Below are 15730 nucleotides of genomic sequence, written 5' to 3' on the forward strand. Positions count from 1 at the left end.
TGATTTGGGGAAGGTCTGTCTGCATTATCCTGGCTGGTGCTGGAGCTCCTTCTTTATGGCTGGGAGTGTTAGGCACATTTCAGAAATTTACTGTTAGGGCAGTTAAACAATGCAAGTAACACATTTTCCCTTTAGAAGTGGAAAATTGCAGCTCATGTTGATAATTTCATGCTATTAGCTGTGATTGCAAATGGCAAAATGGAATGGCTAATATCAGAAGCTATTGCTTTGGATGGGACGAGCTTAGCCCTAAGTGCTACTGAAGTGAGAAACAGGGCTTTTACACGGATGAATTCTGCTCACCAGCACGAATGGAGGGTCTAAGATTTTCCTTTTAGAGCATGTAAATTTTCTTTGGCTATGGAGTTTAAAATATTACTGCTGTTGCTGGATAAGAAAACAAAATGTATTGCAGGGAACCTCAGGGAGTTACAATGACAACTCTCACCTCACAGAGTTGTTATTTGAAGTAAGAAAACTTTTTTTCTATGCCTTGCCGCTCCTTATAAAATAGTGAATTTCACATTCTAGCTAACTGGCACAGTGTGTGAACAGCTACTGTCTCATAGTTTCATGTGCAGCAAAAGTCAGCAGAGAGAATTCTTTCACGGAAGGTATGTTTCATGTAGTTTACGATGTATATTTCCTCAATGTACACATTGGTTCTTTTGAACCTGTAATTTGTTTTTCATGTGACTGTAAGATGAAATCCTTTTATTTTGAAGACAAAAGCTAAAGCCCCATTTATTTCTGTGTTTTGTAATGTGTTCTTGTCATCCTGGCATCTTGTTTACTTAAGCTGTGTTTTGCTTTGACAGCTACTTTTTTCATTAAATGAAGCAAAAATGACTGTGCTCATTGACACTCACTATGTACAATTTGAAGCAAGATTTTCCTTTGTGTTCATTTGTAGCTGCCTGATGTTCCTCTTCAAACACTCTGGCTCCTGAGGCCGGTAGAATATTGTCTGCTCTTGAATTTTTCCCCAATCATTTACTCCTTCATGTGTGTTCATTTTTCTTTTTGTATTCAGTACTTCTTCTTAGCTTAAGTCTTTGGAGAAATCAGCTTTAACTAAATTCATCTGTTTTATTCCTTTGCCAAAATCGGTAAATGTAATTGGGATTTTGTATTAATGTATTTCTCTAAAATGCACATGTAACTGAGCCAGGTCTGTTTTGTTTTACATAAGCAGGACATGAGTTTACTGGTTAATGATTCTGTTCCTGCCTTCTCTTTGCATGCTTCAGAGATTTCCTTGCCACTGCTGATGGACCCACCAGGATTTTGTTTAATGCAGAAATTACAGTTGTGAATTACCTTATTTGTTTCAGGGATAATGACTGCAAAATGGAAAGTACATGGACTGTTAGTATTTTGTCCCCACAAAAATGAATTTCTCTGAAATCTCAGTGTGATTTTTGAGTTAGTCTTTCTGCTTGTGGTTGCCCTGAGGCTGTGTGAAGGTGGCATTATATTACATGAAAGAGTCAGGAGAGTCAGCAGCCAAATTTTCAGTTTAGACAGCTACTGCACATAGCCAGGGACAATAAAATAGAAACTAAATAATAAAGAAGTTACTACAGCTGTAGTGTAACAGAAGGGTTTTTTTTTGTTACTATTTATAGTGGCAGCAATAACTCACTAAAAAAGTTCCTTGCTTTACAGTGACTGTTTTAAAGTATGGATGTGCATCTTGCTGACTTACTTTCTTTTTAGTAGTTCTTTCAACATCATAAAATTTTACTAAACTATTTTATACTTTCTCTGTGTTTTGGCTTTGTTTTTTTGTAAAAAGTGCTTAAAAAAGAGAGGAATGTAGGTTTTTCATGGTCTTTAAAGGTTCCTTTTAACCCAAACCATTCTATGATTCTATGTGCTGTCTGTATGTCCTGTCCACCTAGCGTCAACATCTTGCATGCGCTACTTTTTAGCTTAGAGAGTTTCACATAAGCCTAAACAGCAGCTGAGAAACTGAATTAAGGTAGGAAGCTGAGGTTTGAACTGTTCTTCAAACATCTGAGTTCTTACCTCTTGTTTTGAAAAGTCCTTTTGTCAGAAAATTGCACAAATAGATAATTTTAGCACTATGGGGAATATACTTCTGATAATAGTATTATGCTTCTTCATCTCACGAACTGGAAGCTCATAAAGAAAAACTTTGAATAGTTTGGTCAAAACTTTAGTGGTGTTACTGTAGAAACATGAAAAAGACTGCTCTGGTCCCCCCGCCCTTCCTTTTCCATGTATTTATTTAGTCCCAAGCCTTATAAATCCAGATGTGGTCCTGAGGGAAGTGTTTGCTTTATAATGTGTTTGCTTAGTCATGTGCAAGCCAGCAGGCTGTTTGTGATCCATGCACTCTGTACTTCCAGAGGGAGCCCTGCAGGAGCAAGGTGGTGCCATCCACCTTAGGGATGGGGAGAGATGAGCACAGATCTGTGTGCAAAAAGACTGAGTAGGCAGCTTGGGGCTCAATATTTCAAGCTTTCTCTTTTCAATATTGTTGTTTTATTTTGTTTGGTTTTGAGATACTGCAGCATATGATTTTTCAAAATTCTGTTTTGTCAGCAAATTATTTGCACCTCGTGATTTACCTACACAATAAACACCCACATTTTTTGTTCCAAATTAGTTCAAAGCAGCTCCTTGTTCAGGGTGAAAATTGAGTAAACTCTGGCTTCAGACTCTGAACTTGTCTCTGACACTTGCTTTCTTTTTCCTACTGTTGTCTTTCCGTGTGGGTGTGACTTTTCTATCATTAATTTGTTTATAAAGAACAAACCAATGAATTTTCAAATTCAACATGGAATATCACTGGAGAATTACTTCATCCAGATGACTTTACTAACAACTAATCAAAATCCTGTTGGTTGTATTCTGGGTTTTTTTTTTTTTTTCTTTCTGTTTGGAAAAGATTCATTGTTAAATCTGAAATAAATTTGGAGAGTTCTTTCAATGGAAAAGAGGTCTCACTTTGAAAAGGATAAAACTATCAAAATACAGAGCCAGTAATGCTTGAGAACTGAGTTATTAGTGCTTAAAACACTGTGTTCTCTTCTCTCTTAATGTATTGAAATACTGCTGTGGAGTTAAATTTTGTCTGGTAGAATTCATCAGTACTGGGGTTACAGCTAAAGACAAAGAAAACCTTTTTTGTACGCAGAATGCTGTGATTGCACAGTATCTTAGTAACTCTTTGAATAGTCTCTGCATAATAAGAGGATAACTGGAATTTCTTAAATGCTATAAAATTAAGACAGGGGAATATGCCACAGATGAAGAAGATGAAGACATGGGACCTGTCCTTCCAGGAGGTGACATGGCCATTGAAGTGTTCGACCTCCCTGAAAATGATGACATGTTCTCCCCCAGTGATGTGGACACCAGCAAACTTGCTCACAAATTCAAAGAAGTAAGTTATACATCAGAAAAGACTCCTGAAATACATCACTGAACCAGATTTTTAGTTGTCTCACTGCTTGGGTTTTTTTCTCTTGAAAACTGGAGTGGTTTTTAGCTTTTTGTCTGTTTAGTACTTTGAAATGACTAAAATTTCACTTGAAAGAAGTAGAAGTGGCCTTTGGAGATATTTTGGCATCAGCTTTCAGGTGACTGTTGTATTGACGAGAGCAGTTTATAAATTAACTTTTCAATACAGAAGTTACTCTGCCTCATCACTTAGTTTGACCACATAAACAAAGTGCAAGTTCATTCATCATTGGCAGGGTGCTGGGGTTTGGGGTTGGCTTTTTTTTGGCTTGGTTTGCTTTGTTTTGCTTTGGTCTTTGAAGATTCCAATAAAAGGTGATTGGGAAAACCAAACAACAAATGTTAAATTTCAGTGAAGAGAGACATGTGAAGCTCATCCTATGCCATTCCACAGTAACTCATCCATGTACAGCCATGTCATGTGTTTGGCTATGTGTTTAGAAAGATGCTCTAGTGGGGAAGCAGCCATACTTCAAGAGGGTATTTTACCAAAGTTTTACCAAAACTATACCAAGTTTATGGTTAGGGAGTAGAGCATCCAGCTGTACTAGCTGTGGTGTTCATTGTGGTCGTTGAATTTATATAATTTCACATACCAAAGTATGGAGGGACATTTATTCTGTATTTTAGGCTGTGTGCTTTTGATGTGTATTCTTTTTAGGCTTTCCTGAATTCTCATGCAAATAAAGATATGAAACAGTGGATATACCTGAGCTTACAGTAATGGGCTGAGTAATAGCAGTAAAGAACTTTTTTTTTTTTTTTAACACAGGAAGATGGGAGGGTTGAAAGTAGCCAGAACCTCATAGGAGATTTAAGCAGCAGAACCTGGGCCCAAATAGGAGTATTAAAATACCAGGACTCCTTTTTTAGCCTTCTCCACTTATCCTCTTGCCTTCACTCAAACCAGATATTTCATCTTGTATAACTATATTGTTACTACCCTCTAGTGAGAGTCGTGTGGGGAAAGTGATCAGTCCATGAGCAGCCAGTCTTTCCCTTTTCCTGCTGAGAGCCCTCTCAGCTGTTGGGTGCCTACTGTTATTCATTGATGGCTCCTGAAAGTTTTTTACATTACTTATATTGTGATTTTCTCACTCCGTATTTTGAGTTTCATGCTCTTACACGAATTAGCAGAACATTTTATTTAATTTTCTAATACTTTGCATCGTACATAGAATACAGTATCAAAGTGGTGGGAAGAGGCTACCATTCTCTGTGTGCCAGTCAGTTTTCCAAGGCTGTGCAAAACACACATGCAGTGATGGTAAAGAAACTCACCTTGGAATAAAGTACCTTTAAATGTGTGCTTGAATACAGTTTCCATAAACTCAGGCTATTGCCGTACTGGAGCTTGTCCAGAATGATTTGAAGTTATTTGCAGACCTGTCTTCCGTAATGGCCTTAAAATGCTGTTTTAGAGCCCAGATGAAGGTACTTTGGGATCCTTGAGTGTAAGTGTAGATGAGAGCCTGAGAAGAAAACATGGAATGCTCCTGCCTCAGAGTGGGCTCTCTCAGCAGCCCACGCAGCAGTGCTGTTCTGAGCACACCGCTTTTGTTTGCAGATTGTCTGTAAGAGCACACAGCTGCGTTCTGTTGGCTGATGCTGAGTGAGTACATGTATTTTTCTTGGTATTTGCCCTGAATTCTTTCAACACTGGAGGACTTGTTCATGATCACAGTGCACAAGCCCACACAGTGTTTTCTGGAATTGTATTTAAAGAATAACTGTTCTTTCTTGTTCTTACTCCAGAGATTAATGAAAGTATTAAGCAAATGGGTAGGACATAATCTTTAGGCATAATAGTTTGACCTAATTAGTTGAATTTAGTCTTTGCAATAAAAATCATGTTCCCATACTCTGAGAGCATTCTTATTTAAAATGCCTTGCTTTTGGAATGAAAGTCAGAAGAGAGATGGGCATTCCTGGGTGCATCACGATAGTTTTGAAAGTCTTGTTTTCCTGGCTGTAAAGCAGGAAAAATAAAACTGATTTTTCTTAACTGCTTTGAGAGGGAAGAAACTAGAAACTTTATTTTAGCTGTGATGATTGAAGAGAGACAAGATCTGTGGGGAGAAGGGACATTTATGTAAGAATTCATTATTCCATATTTTAATGAAATATATGAAGAATGGATGATCACTATATGCAAAAATATATAATGATTGCATAAAAATTGTCATGGTGATTATTAGATTCTAGTGCATACTTTCCTTCCCAGTGTACTCCTGGTATTTTAACATTTGCTAGACTTCATCTCCTTCTACCTTTTGCAGTCTTGATGAATTCAATCCATTTTCTCTCTAAAAGTTACCTTTTATAACAACCTTTATTGTTTTGTAGAAAATTAATCAGCCTTTCAAGATATACTTGAATAGGAAGTGTGCCAAAAATTACTCAAAATGTCTTTGTTAAAGTGAAGCCTTCACAATTTTATATTGACTTAAAAGCCAGAAAAAAAATTCAAAATAGTATCTGCCAAGAATTTGTCTGGCATTAAATAGGACATGGAATAAAGATTTCTGGTCCCCTGTTAGTAAAGTTGCTTAAAAAAATTTAGCTATGGAGTCCAGATTTTCTTGCCAAATAGTTGACCTTGCTTGTTTTTTAGTCTAACCTATAAATATGTTAGCATTTCTCATCTATTCTATAACCATAATTAGTTCTTTAAAAAAAAAAAAATCAGATATCGAGCTACACATTTTTCTGTTAAGCAGAAAAGTGTCTTCTTTCTTCTGCCTCAGTGGGATCTGCTGTACCATGTACTGATTCAATGAGCTGACTGGGTACTCAGTATTCATTCTTTTAACTTAATAACAGAGAGCACAAAAATAACTGTTAAAAACCATCTGTACCTGAGCAGATTGTCATTTATGCAACAATTTGGAGTTTATTTGTATGTAATAATAAGCTCTTTAAGTGCTCTGTATGGAATTGTGGGGTTTCAGAGGAGATGGGAGTAGACTGTCAGCAGGTAGCCTAAGGCTTTGAGTCTTGGCTTTTTGATGCCCTTATTAAGTCTGAAAAGGGGAAAAATCTAGCTCATCCATTATTCCCCTGATTTTATCTCATCCCAGGACAGTGTAGCAGAACTAAGCAAAGGTTAGGCATTTTATAAACACCGTGTTGTTTTGAGATGGTTCTTTAATAATTTTTCACTATTAACAGGAGTGCAATGGGGAGAAAAACCAGTTCTCAATCTCTGAAAGTTGGAATGACTGAGCTCAAAAATTGCAAGTAACATCTTGCAAATGCAAATTGAAGTATCTCCCTTTTTCTCTTTAATGTGTAGATAAAAAGGTGTATGTCCTTCTCAGCTTCCTGGCCTACTAGGTGCAGTAGCATCACTGGTAACTTCTTGCCATTAGACCAGCTCCAGGGCTGCCAAGTGCCTGTTCGCAGCTGCACTGGCCCCTCTCCATCCTGGAGCAGTAGCCCTGCTCCCCTGTGGCCCTTGCTCAGGAGCCCCATGATCCCAGGGTCACCTGTGTCTCTGCACGCTGCTGCAGTCAGCTCATTTCATTTTAAATGGAATCTTACATCTGCTCTCACTGAGCACAGAAGAGTTGTAACATTTTTCAGTGCAAAGTCAAAAAGTGAGCATAAGTAGCAGATTGTTGGGATTAGAAGTTCTTACAATCTTCTCTGGAAACCAAGAAATGAGTGTTGGAAAGAAGATTCCTAAATAGTGAATCGGTGTCTCCTTTATTCTGTCCAGCATAAATTGAGGAATTCTCCACCTTAAAGGACTGGGTTTATTCAGTAGATAAATTGAGGCTGATTTGCAAGCCAAACTGTATCTGAGAGTGTGCATTTCCTGTGCCACAAGAAGGGGCATTCAAGAGACATCAGGAAAAGGAAATTTCTAAATTGGCTTAGAATTTTTCAGAGATACTTGTCATGGTCAGCTCAGTGATAGATCCTGTTACTTTGAAAATTATTCCCTTCTCCCAGAAGAACTTCTCCTTGATTAATTTGCACATTTTCTTACTAACAGCTGGTTCTTCAAGAACATAGCCATTACTTCACCAGAGATGTTAGTTTCTGGTTCAGTACAACAACCTCATATACTCTATTAGCTCACATAAACTATTCCCAAAAGCTCGTGTTTGTCTTGTAAGAGAAGTAACCTGCATGTAAAACATGCTTTTCCGTAGCTATTCCTCCTATTCATAAATAATGGACGATGCCTTATCTCCAGTGCAGTGCTGGCTCAGGCTGTAATTCATTTTTTGACCTTGCCCTCAGCTCCATACCCAACATACCTGAGTCACTGACTCAGTGTGAGGTTTTGGGGCCTGTCAGTAGTTTGCCCATGCTGCCTGCTTTAAATAGTACAGCAGCAGGGAATGGGGTGCAGTATTGGGCCAGTATTGGGTACATGTGAGTGATCATTTCCACTTGGAGTAGGGTAATGCTGTTGGAGCTGTGGTTCAGTTTGTACTTCAGAGTGTTCCTGGAGCCTGTGAATAGCAGATCTTTGTGGTAAAACTAAAGGTGTTTCGGGACATTGCCTGATACCCTGAGAGTAGTAGACTGTAGTAGGCTGTTCATTCCACAGGAACAGACTAATGTAGGTTAGAACAGAAGAAATCCCACAGCAGGTGTGCAGGTGGGAGCCGGGTCCTCCACACCAACCCTTTCCCTGTACAGATCCCCTGTTGTTGTGGCTGCTTGGTGATGTAACTACAACCTTTAGCACACTGCCTGCCTGTTAATCTGCTTGCAATCGCTTTGTTGCTTGAGTGCTGTTGCTGTTATTTACAGTTTCCCTGTGTAACTGCCCTCAACTGAGATTAGCTGGCTTGTGCAGAGTAACTCCAGCTATTGGTGAAAGATAGCATCAGTTTACCGTTCTTTTTGCATGAAATAAATGTTTGGAATCTTCCCTCAAGGTTTTCCCGACTTCTTGAGATGTTAAATCACTTATTTCCATATTTGCTTATTTGTAATGTGCCTGCTTTAATCAGTGCAGTGGGACCTTCGGCACTGGGATATATTTCACATTCACATCAGGGGAGAGCAAAGCCCAGCAGGATAACATCTAATTTTTTTAAACGTAAGACATTTGGTTTTGCTAAACAGATTGGATGTTCTGATTTGAAATTATGAGTGGTTAGACGGCATCCTATCTTTAATTAGGTTGCACAGACTGAGTCATTTTGCAAGCTAGACATTTTAATTTACAATCTACTGCACTGCAGCACTCTTCGGGGCCTTCTGCTATGTAATAAGGTATTCAACTTGCAGCACAGGCTTTAAAAATATCGGAGTACTCTCTGTGACTTCACTTGTTTATTTTATGTTTTCAATTCTAGTTGCAAATCAAACATGCAGTTACAGAAGCTGAAATTCAGAAGCTGAAGACAAAGGTAAGAATCAATATATGGTTAATGCATACTGTTTTTTTCTTTATGCAAAATCAGATCTGAAGATGTATCGTTATGTGGGTGGAGAAGTCACCATCCTTATTAAAGGTTGATTAAGAAGCACAGTGGCTCAGCTAAATCTTGTCTTGGTGTAGGTTCTTTATTCCAAGTTTCGAGTAAAAATCTTAAGTGCTGCTATTAAAAGAAAGTGCCAACTTTTGTAGCTTCAGTTAAACATATGTTTTAAGGGGTATCATAATAACTAAATGGCAGATTGCTAGTTTTAAAATTCTGATGCATTTTTTCATGTTTTAAAATTATATTTGGATTGAATGTTCAAGTTGAAGTTAGTAGATTTTTATTTACAAGTGATGTTAAAGTATCCCTGTGCTACTTTCCAATATTGGCATTTCTTAAAAACGCAATTTGTTTAAAGGAATTTAATAGAAATTATTTTTATATACAGAAGAAAAAGTATTGTTTCATATTGTTGCATCTGTCTTTAAAAGATAGTTTAGAAAGGAAAAATAGGATCAGTTAAAAAGAAAACCTTATCTCACAATCAGCTGCTAGTTAATAAAGTAAATTTGCTTTAGCAATAAAAAAGAATTGGGGTTTTTTTGTACTAAGGTAACTTTTATGGGAACCTAACTGATTATTCAGTAGTTCAGCAATACTAGGTTTTATAATGACATCCTTCTCTGAGTCTGATTATATTATAAAGGGAATAAAAATAAGAAAAAGAGAAAATTGTACTTCAAGAAAAGATTTTAGATCATTATTTCTTTTCAGCAGCGTTTGCACTCACTATTATTTTGTATTTTGCATAGTGTTTATCAAATCTGCATAAATTACTGTTAGAAAAAAATCAGAGTGCAACTGTTTTCTGTAAGGAAAATTTCTGTTGTCCTGTCTCAGTCCAGAAAGTCAAAAATCTTTTCTTTCTCTGCTTTCCAGTTCAAATGTAGCAATTGGAGCCACACAGTCGATCCCTTGGGATTGTGCCAAGGCCCATTGACTTGATGGCATCAATGTGTGGGTGTAAACATTCCTCTGTGCATATCCATTTGCAAAATTAGGGTTAATGTGCCTTTTAGTGTTGGACCTTTTTACCTCATCTTTTCAATGGAGCTGAAGAAAATGTGACTCATTTAGGTATATTACTAATAAAACTGAAAACAAGTTAATTTTTTTTGGTGTGTATCATCCATAATGCTAGCAGAACTGCCTAGAGCAAATTAAGAACTCTTGATAAATAAACAGGGCTGTTAAGGCATTTTTTGTTTACTAAATTATAGGAACTAAATCCCACAAGATGCTGTATAACCTTACCCCTATCCAGCACCAAACACTGAAACCTGCAGGTAGCTTCAGTTAGCAAATGAGAACACTAAAACAAAACAAAGCAATCTGGAAATCAAAAATGCCCCCATCCCAAAATAAGAAATGTCATCATTTTCTGAAAGTGTGTAAATGCTTTATAGCACCTGAGTCACATGCACAAAGCAAAATGCATCCCATGTGCTGGCTGATTAACCCTGCAGTTTGTCTGGGTACTCCACTATTGACATTTTAAATGTCAGCCGGTCAGATAGGTTAGTATAACCCAGAGAAGCATAGAGGCTGCACTGAAACACTGAGCAAAAACTCTGCTTGGTTTTATGAGGAAGAATTATACATGTATCAGCCTGTTTTCTTTCTCCTGGAACACTCTTCCCACTGCTAGCATATTACTGTTGTAGTTACTGATTTACTGGTTGTCTCTATTTGTGTTGTTTGAATTAATCCTGAACTATTAGGCTGCACTTTGCAGCTTTTTATGTTCTGCATCTCCACTCCTTTGTTCAGCTGCAGGCTGCTGAGAATGAGAAGGTGAGGTGGGAATTGGAGAAGACCCAACTCCAGCAGAACATTGAGGAGAATAAGGAAAGGATGATGAAATTAGAGAGTTATTGGATTGAGGCACAGACCCTGTGTCACACAGTGAATGAGCACCTCAAGGAGACGCAAAGCCAGTATCAGGCTCTGGAGAAGAAATATAACAAGGCAAAGAAATTAATCAAGGATTTTCAGCAAAAGTAAGCAGCTACACCAGGCTCAGCAAATGACTTAGTGGCCAGTTAGAAAACATGTATGTGATATATTTTGAAATTTGAAACCCACTGTTAAACACCTGTAAGGTAAACACTGTTTTCCACTTTTTTATTCATGAAAAGCATGGACACTTTCTATTGTGGAAAAATGCTAGTATTCAAGCTGTAGTCATGCTGTACCTAAATAAGACTAAGGCTGTAATATTCCAGATTGGTATGTTTCAGAATTAGGAAATAGCTCAATGTAATTGCAAACAACTAAGAGTAATTACAGTAAAGCACTTGATTAACAAAGTTTGCAGCAATTTATATGGGTGTTGTGTCAGCTGGATTCATTTCTGCTGTGTACTAATGTAACATCAAAAGGAATATTGTTTTGTTGCATTTTACATTTAATTTTTCTTCTTCTTGTAGATGCCAAGAATGTTTGAGCTGAGTTGAGCTAACTGATGATTTCCCGGCCCCCTCTGTTTCATGTGGTCCCCTCTCCCTGGTGGCTAGCAAGAATAATAAGATCTTAGATTTCTATAACAGCTTCCATTCCCCAGATTACTTTTTTTTTTTGCAGCAGCAGCTTTTTTCATTTTCTGCTGAAATACCCTTATTTAAAGAGGAAAATTCAAAGACATACAGCAATGTCATGTGATAATTGGGATTGCAGAAATGAATATCCTGTCCCATTAAAAAGGGGGTTAGATTATCCAAATATCATTACTTATTTTGGAATTTCATGACTGTTCCAAAACTAGTTTGTATCCTTTGTGTTTTCTATCACAAATTTCTTTGATATTCAAAATAAAAAGAGATAGAGCAAGTCACTAGAATGAGCTTGGATAGCTTTCCATTGACATTCTGATTTATATTAGTAAAAGATCTGTTCAGTTGTTTTTAAATACTTCAGACTCCTTAGCTGATGTGACATATTTCCTTTAGAAAATTCAATTTGTGCCTGCAAACTTGCAGTTTGTCCATTCCGTGAAAGGAGCATAGTCATACTCTAGTAAAACACTTTGCTCTATGTCCTACAACACAGAAAAGCATAAACTAAGCTATGTTGGTTTTGTTGTAAAGACAGATTAGGAAAAGAAACCAGTTTAACTATTTTGATTATTAGTAAGAATTGAGATTTTTTTTCCCAGATAAGTTGCTCTTGCCATTTTTATATTATTGCCTAGCATATTCACTTAGACTAATTGCTTGGGGTTTTGTCCTGATTACAGTTTCATAGTTCTTACTAAATGACTGATAAATTATTTGGCAAGGACAGATTTTTCTGATGAGTAGCAAACATTTTTTTTTCACTCTGATTGCTTTGATGACAGCAAATACATCTTTTTTTTTTCCCCTAAGAGAACTTGACTTCATCAAACGCCAGGAAGCTGAACGCAAGAAAATAGAAGATTTGGAGAAAGCACACCTTGTAGAGGTTCAAGGCTTGCAAGCTCGTGTGAGTAGCATTTCCTCTTTATATTTGAAGAATGAGACAATTCTATGTGTTATTCTGGAAAAACAACATCTCTAATGGGGAGGGTGTATTGGGGTGAATATTTTTGGTAATACTGTATTGTATTTCTTTCAGATACAAGACTTGGAAGCAGAAGTTTTCAGGCTAATGAAGCAAAATGGAAGCCAGGTTAACAATAACAACAACATTTTTGAAAGGCAGACATCATTTGGAGAAGTTTCTAGAGGAGATCCAGTGGAAAATCTAGATACTAAGCAAGTGACCTGTCTGGATGGCTTAAGTCAAGGTTTGTTTGAACCAAATCATAACTCCTATGAACCATAGAATCATAGAATGAATTGGGTTGGAAGTACCTTAAAGATAATTTAGTTCCAGCCCCCCTGCCATGGGCAGGGACACCTTTCACTAGACCAGGTTGCTCAAAGCTGCCTCCAACCCGACCTTGAACACTTCCATGGATGGGGCAGCCACAGCTTCTCTGGGCAACCTGTTCCAGTGTCTCACCACCCTCTCAGTAAAGAATTCCTTCCACATATCCAGCCTAAGTGTCCCTTCTCTCAGTGTGAACTATTGCTCCTTGTCCTGTCACTGCAGTTCCTCACAGAGTCCCTCTCTGGCTTCCCTGTGGGGCCCCTCAGATGCTGGAAGGTTGCTGTGAGGTCTCTGCACAACCTTCTCTTTTCCAGGCTGAGCATCCCCAACTTTCTTAGCCTGTCTTCATGGGGAGGTGCTCCAGTCCCCTTGTCAACATCATGGTCTTCCTCTGGACTTGATCCAGCAGTTCCATGTCCTTCTTAGGCTGGGAGCCCCAGAGCTGGATGCAGCACTCCAGCTGGGGTCTCATGAGAGCAGAGGGGCAGAATCACCTCCTTTGAGGTGGCGCCCTGCTTTTGATGAAGCCCAGGATTCCTAGAAACTGTAACATTACTTATTTCTCTGTTGAAAATAAAAGCAATACATTATGGAATAAATACATTTCTAGCCACCAGAGAGGTGTTTTATTACTATTGATATTTTAGCTGTCATTTCAAGTGTGGACACCGACAATATTGCCTTACAAACAAATCAATATGAATCATATTTTTAACAAGATATGTGTATAAAAAAGAGCTAGTCCTGCTGAAATGGTATTAGGTGATATACAGACCTTGTGCAGTTGGTTTCCACAAATCTTCACAGACCTGTTTTTTCTGTCAAGTGTTAATTTTAATGAAATCTCTGAAGGATGACAAGAAAGTCTGTATTTCTGCCGTAAAGACTCAGTAAGTGTTATAAAACATTTAATACTTATCAGTGCTGTTAACACAAATCCTTTCAGTAGTTTGTTTCAGGAGAAGAAATCATGTTTTCTTCACTTGACTCAGAAAAGTGATGCTTACACATACTGTTGTAGCAATGTCAACACACATCTATGGCTCAAGAGCTAAAATCTGGGAATTTCTACATGTAAAAAAAACAAAAACAGAATTTTAAAATTCATTCTAAAAAGTTGGAAGTTCTTAGTACAGTATAAAAAATCTGCATGTCAGTGCTTCAAAATTATGGTTTTTAATCAATGTGTTTGCATGAAAATTTTCAAAGAACTGCCTTTTTTTCATTCCAAAAATCATCTCCTGGAGAAATGTTACCAGTGTTAATTTTTTTTTTGAGTGTTAGACTAGATGATCTCTGAATTTAAACACCCAAGTTTAACCACAGGAATACAAACACAAATTATTTGCTAGGAAAAATTGGTAATTGGCAATGATTTTTTGAAAGCAGAAGCTGCATAGTTAGAGCTCAAGCTGCATTTGTGGTTTTAATAAGGGGGGGAAAAAAACCTTCATTTTTATAAATAAGTATATCTTTTAAAATGCTGCAGCACTCTTTGACGTCCATATACCTTTTCCAGTAAATTCCGTGTCAGTTCCTGAGGTCTGTATCAGACTCTAATGTAGTGATACTTGCTCTGCAAAGAGCCTATGTCTCTGTATCACTCTTGTTTAAACCTTTTAAGAAAAGAACTTGCCATCATCCCCTGTGTGTTTGCAGAGGAGCTATGAGGGGAGTAGAGGTGAGTAGAGTCCCTGTGCTGCTGTGGGTTGTGTACACTGCCTTTGTGACACTCAGACAGGTGCTCCAGTCTCTTTTCTGGCTCATGTTTGTCAAGTATAACACATGCTTCTTGATCAAGCCTCCGCATTGGGTTCCTGGGGTGGGACTGCATGTGGACAGGCACATCCCAGAATTTTGTCCAGAGATTTGCAGGTCTGTTTTCCATCAGAAATTTAGGTTATGTAAAAATACAATGTTTTCATTAAAATTTTATCAAGTATGTTTTTGTTTCGGTGTGATCTGAGGTGTTTATGACATTCTTGCATGGTTGGGGGCTTGGGAAGGAGCAGTGGGTGCAGCCTGATGGTTGCAAACATTTGAGTGTAACTGTTCCTGATGCTGCACAGTGCTCTGGCCGTGTTCAGCATCCTGCCAAGACTCCTCAGGCTGTAACATAACCTCACACTGAGCTTCAGGGGCTGCCAGTAACATCAGTGCAAGTTACAAAGAGAAAATAAAAACTACCACGGCCCACATAATTCTTCCTTTGCTTTGCCAGGGCATACTAGACTATGGATTGCATTTTCTTTACAAATCCATGGTTTATTCTGAGAGCCCAGCAGTGCATTGTTGCCTCCTGGTTTAGTGATGATGAGCTGTGTCTGCAGTAGACAATCAAGCTGTTTACTGGCAGGAGTGAGTGGTTTGAAAGCTAAACAGTTCAGTGCTGAGGCTGACTTTGACATCTCTGTGCAAGTTCCCATTCCAACCACTTTGTGTTTCTGCTTTCTGGGTGTCTTTGGATACCCAGGGATGTGTCAGTTCGCAGGAGATTTTAAATTCTGTCTCCTGTCTAATGGAAAAACAGTGGGAGTACAGGCAAGCTCTTCCCTGCTTCACAGTGGTACTGAAATAGTTCAGATGGAAGAACCTTGGAGTCAAGTGGTTGAAGTCTAGGAAAGAAAGTCTCATTACATTGACTCTGAGAGTGAAATAAGAACTGTTATGACTTTTATGTGAGAGATGTTCCAGACACGCCAGTGGGTTGGGAGATTACTGCAGCATCATGTGAGGCTGTGGGTTTGTGCTGGGAGCTGTGAGGGCCAGCCAGTCTCTGCAGAAGAGGGAGCTGGGGCTGGGGGTGGCAGCACGTGTGGCTGGGGCAGAGACCATCTGACAGCAGCCCAGTTCCACTGCAACAAAGCAGGGCAAGATGGGGTGCAGGAAGCAGGAAGCTCCAGGCCCAGATGGTCTTCTGCTTTTAAGAAGGCCCA

General features: G+C 38.4%; 1 protein-coding gene across 5 annotated transcripts in view; it reads left to right on the plus strand.

Annotated features, from left to right (window-relative positions):
• The window catches only part of PPP1R9A (protein phosphatase 1 regulatory subunit 9A), a 132426-nt gene that overhangs the window by 94499 nt on the left and 22197 nt on the right, over positions 1-15730 (plus strand). For all 5 annotated transcript variants that reach the window (XM_058818340.1, XM_058818332.1, XM_058818347.1 and 2 more), the window contains exons 7-11: positions 3260-3415; positions 8814-8867; positions 10713-10942; positions 12308-12404; positions 12537-12708. In XM_058818340.1, coding sequence (XP_058674323.1) covers positions 3260-3415; positions 8814-8867; positions 10713-10942; positions 12308-12404; positions 12537-12708 — 709 coding nt within the window. The remainder of the gene's footprint in view (positions 1-3259; positions 3416-8813; positions 8868-10712; positions 10943-12307; positions 12405-12536; positions 12709-15730) is intronic.

Source organism: Ammospiza caudacuta, chromosome 1, assembly GCF_027887145.1.
Source record: "Ammospiza caudacuta isolate bAmmCau1 chromosome 1, bAmmCau1.pri, whole genome shotgun sequence".
Classification (NCBI taxonomy): Eukaryota; Metazoa; Chordata; class Aves; order Passeriformes; family Passerellidae; genus Ammospiza; species Ammospiza caudacuta.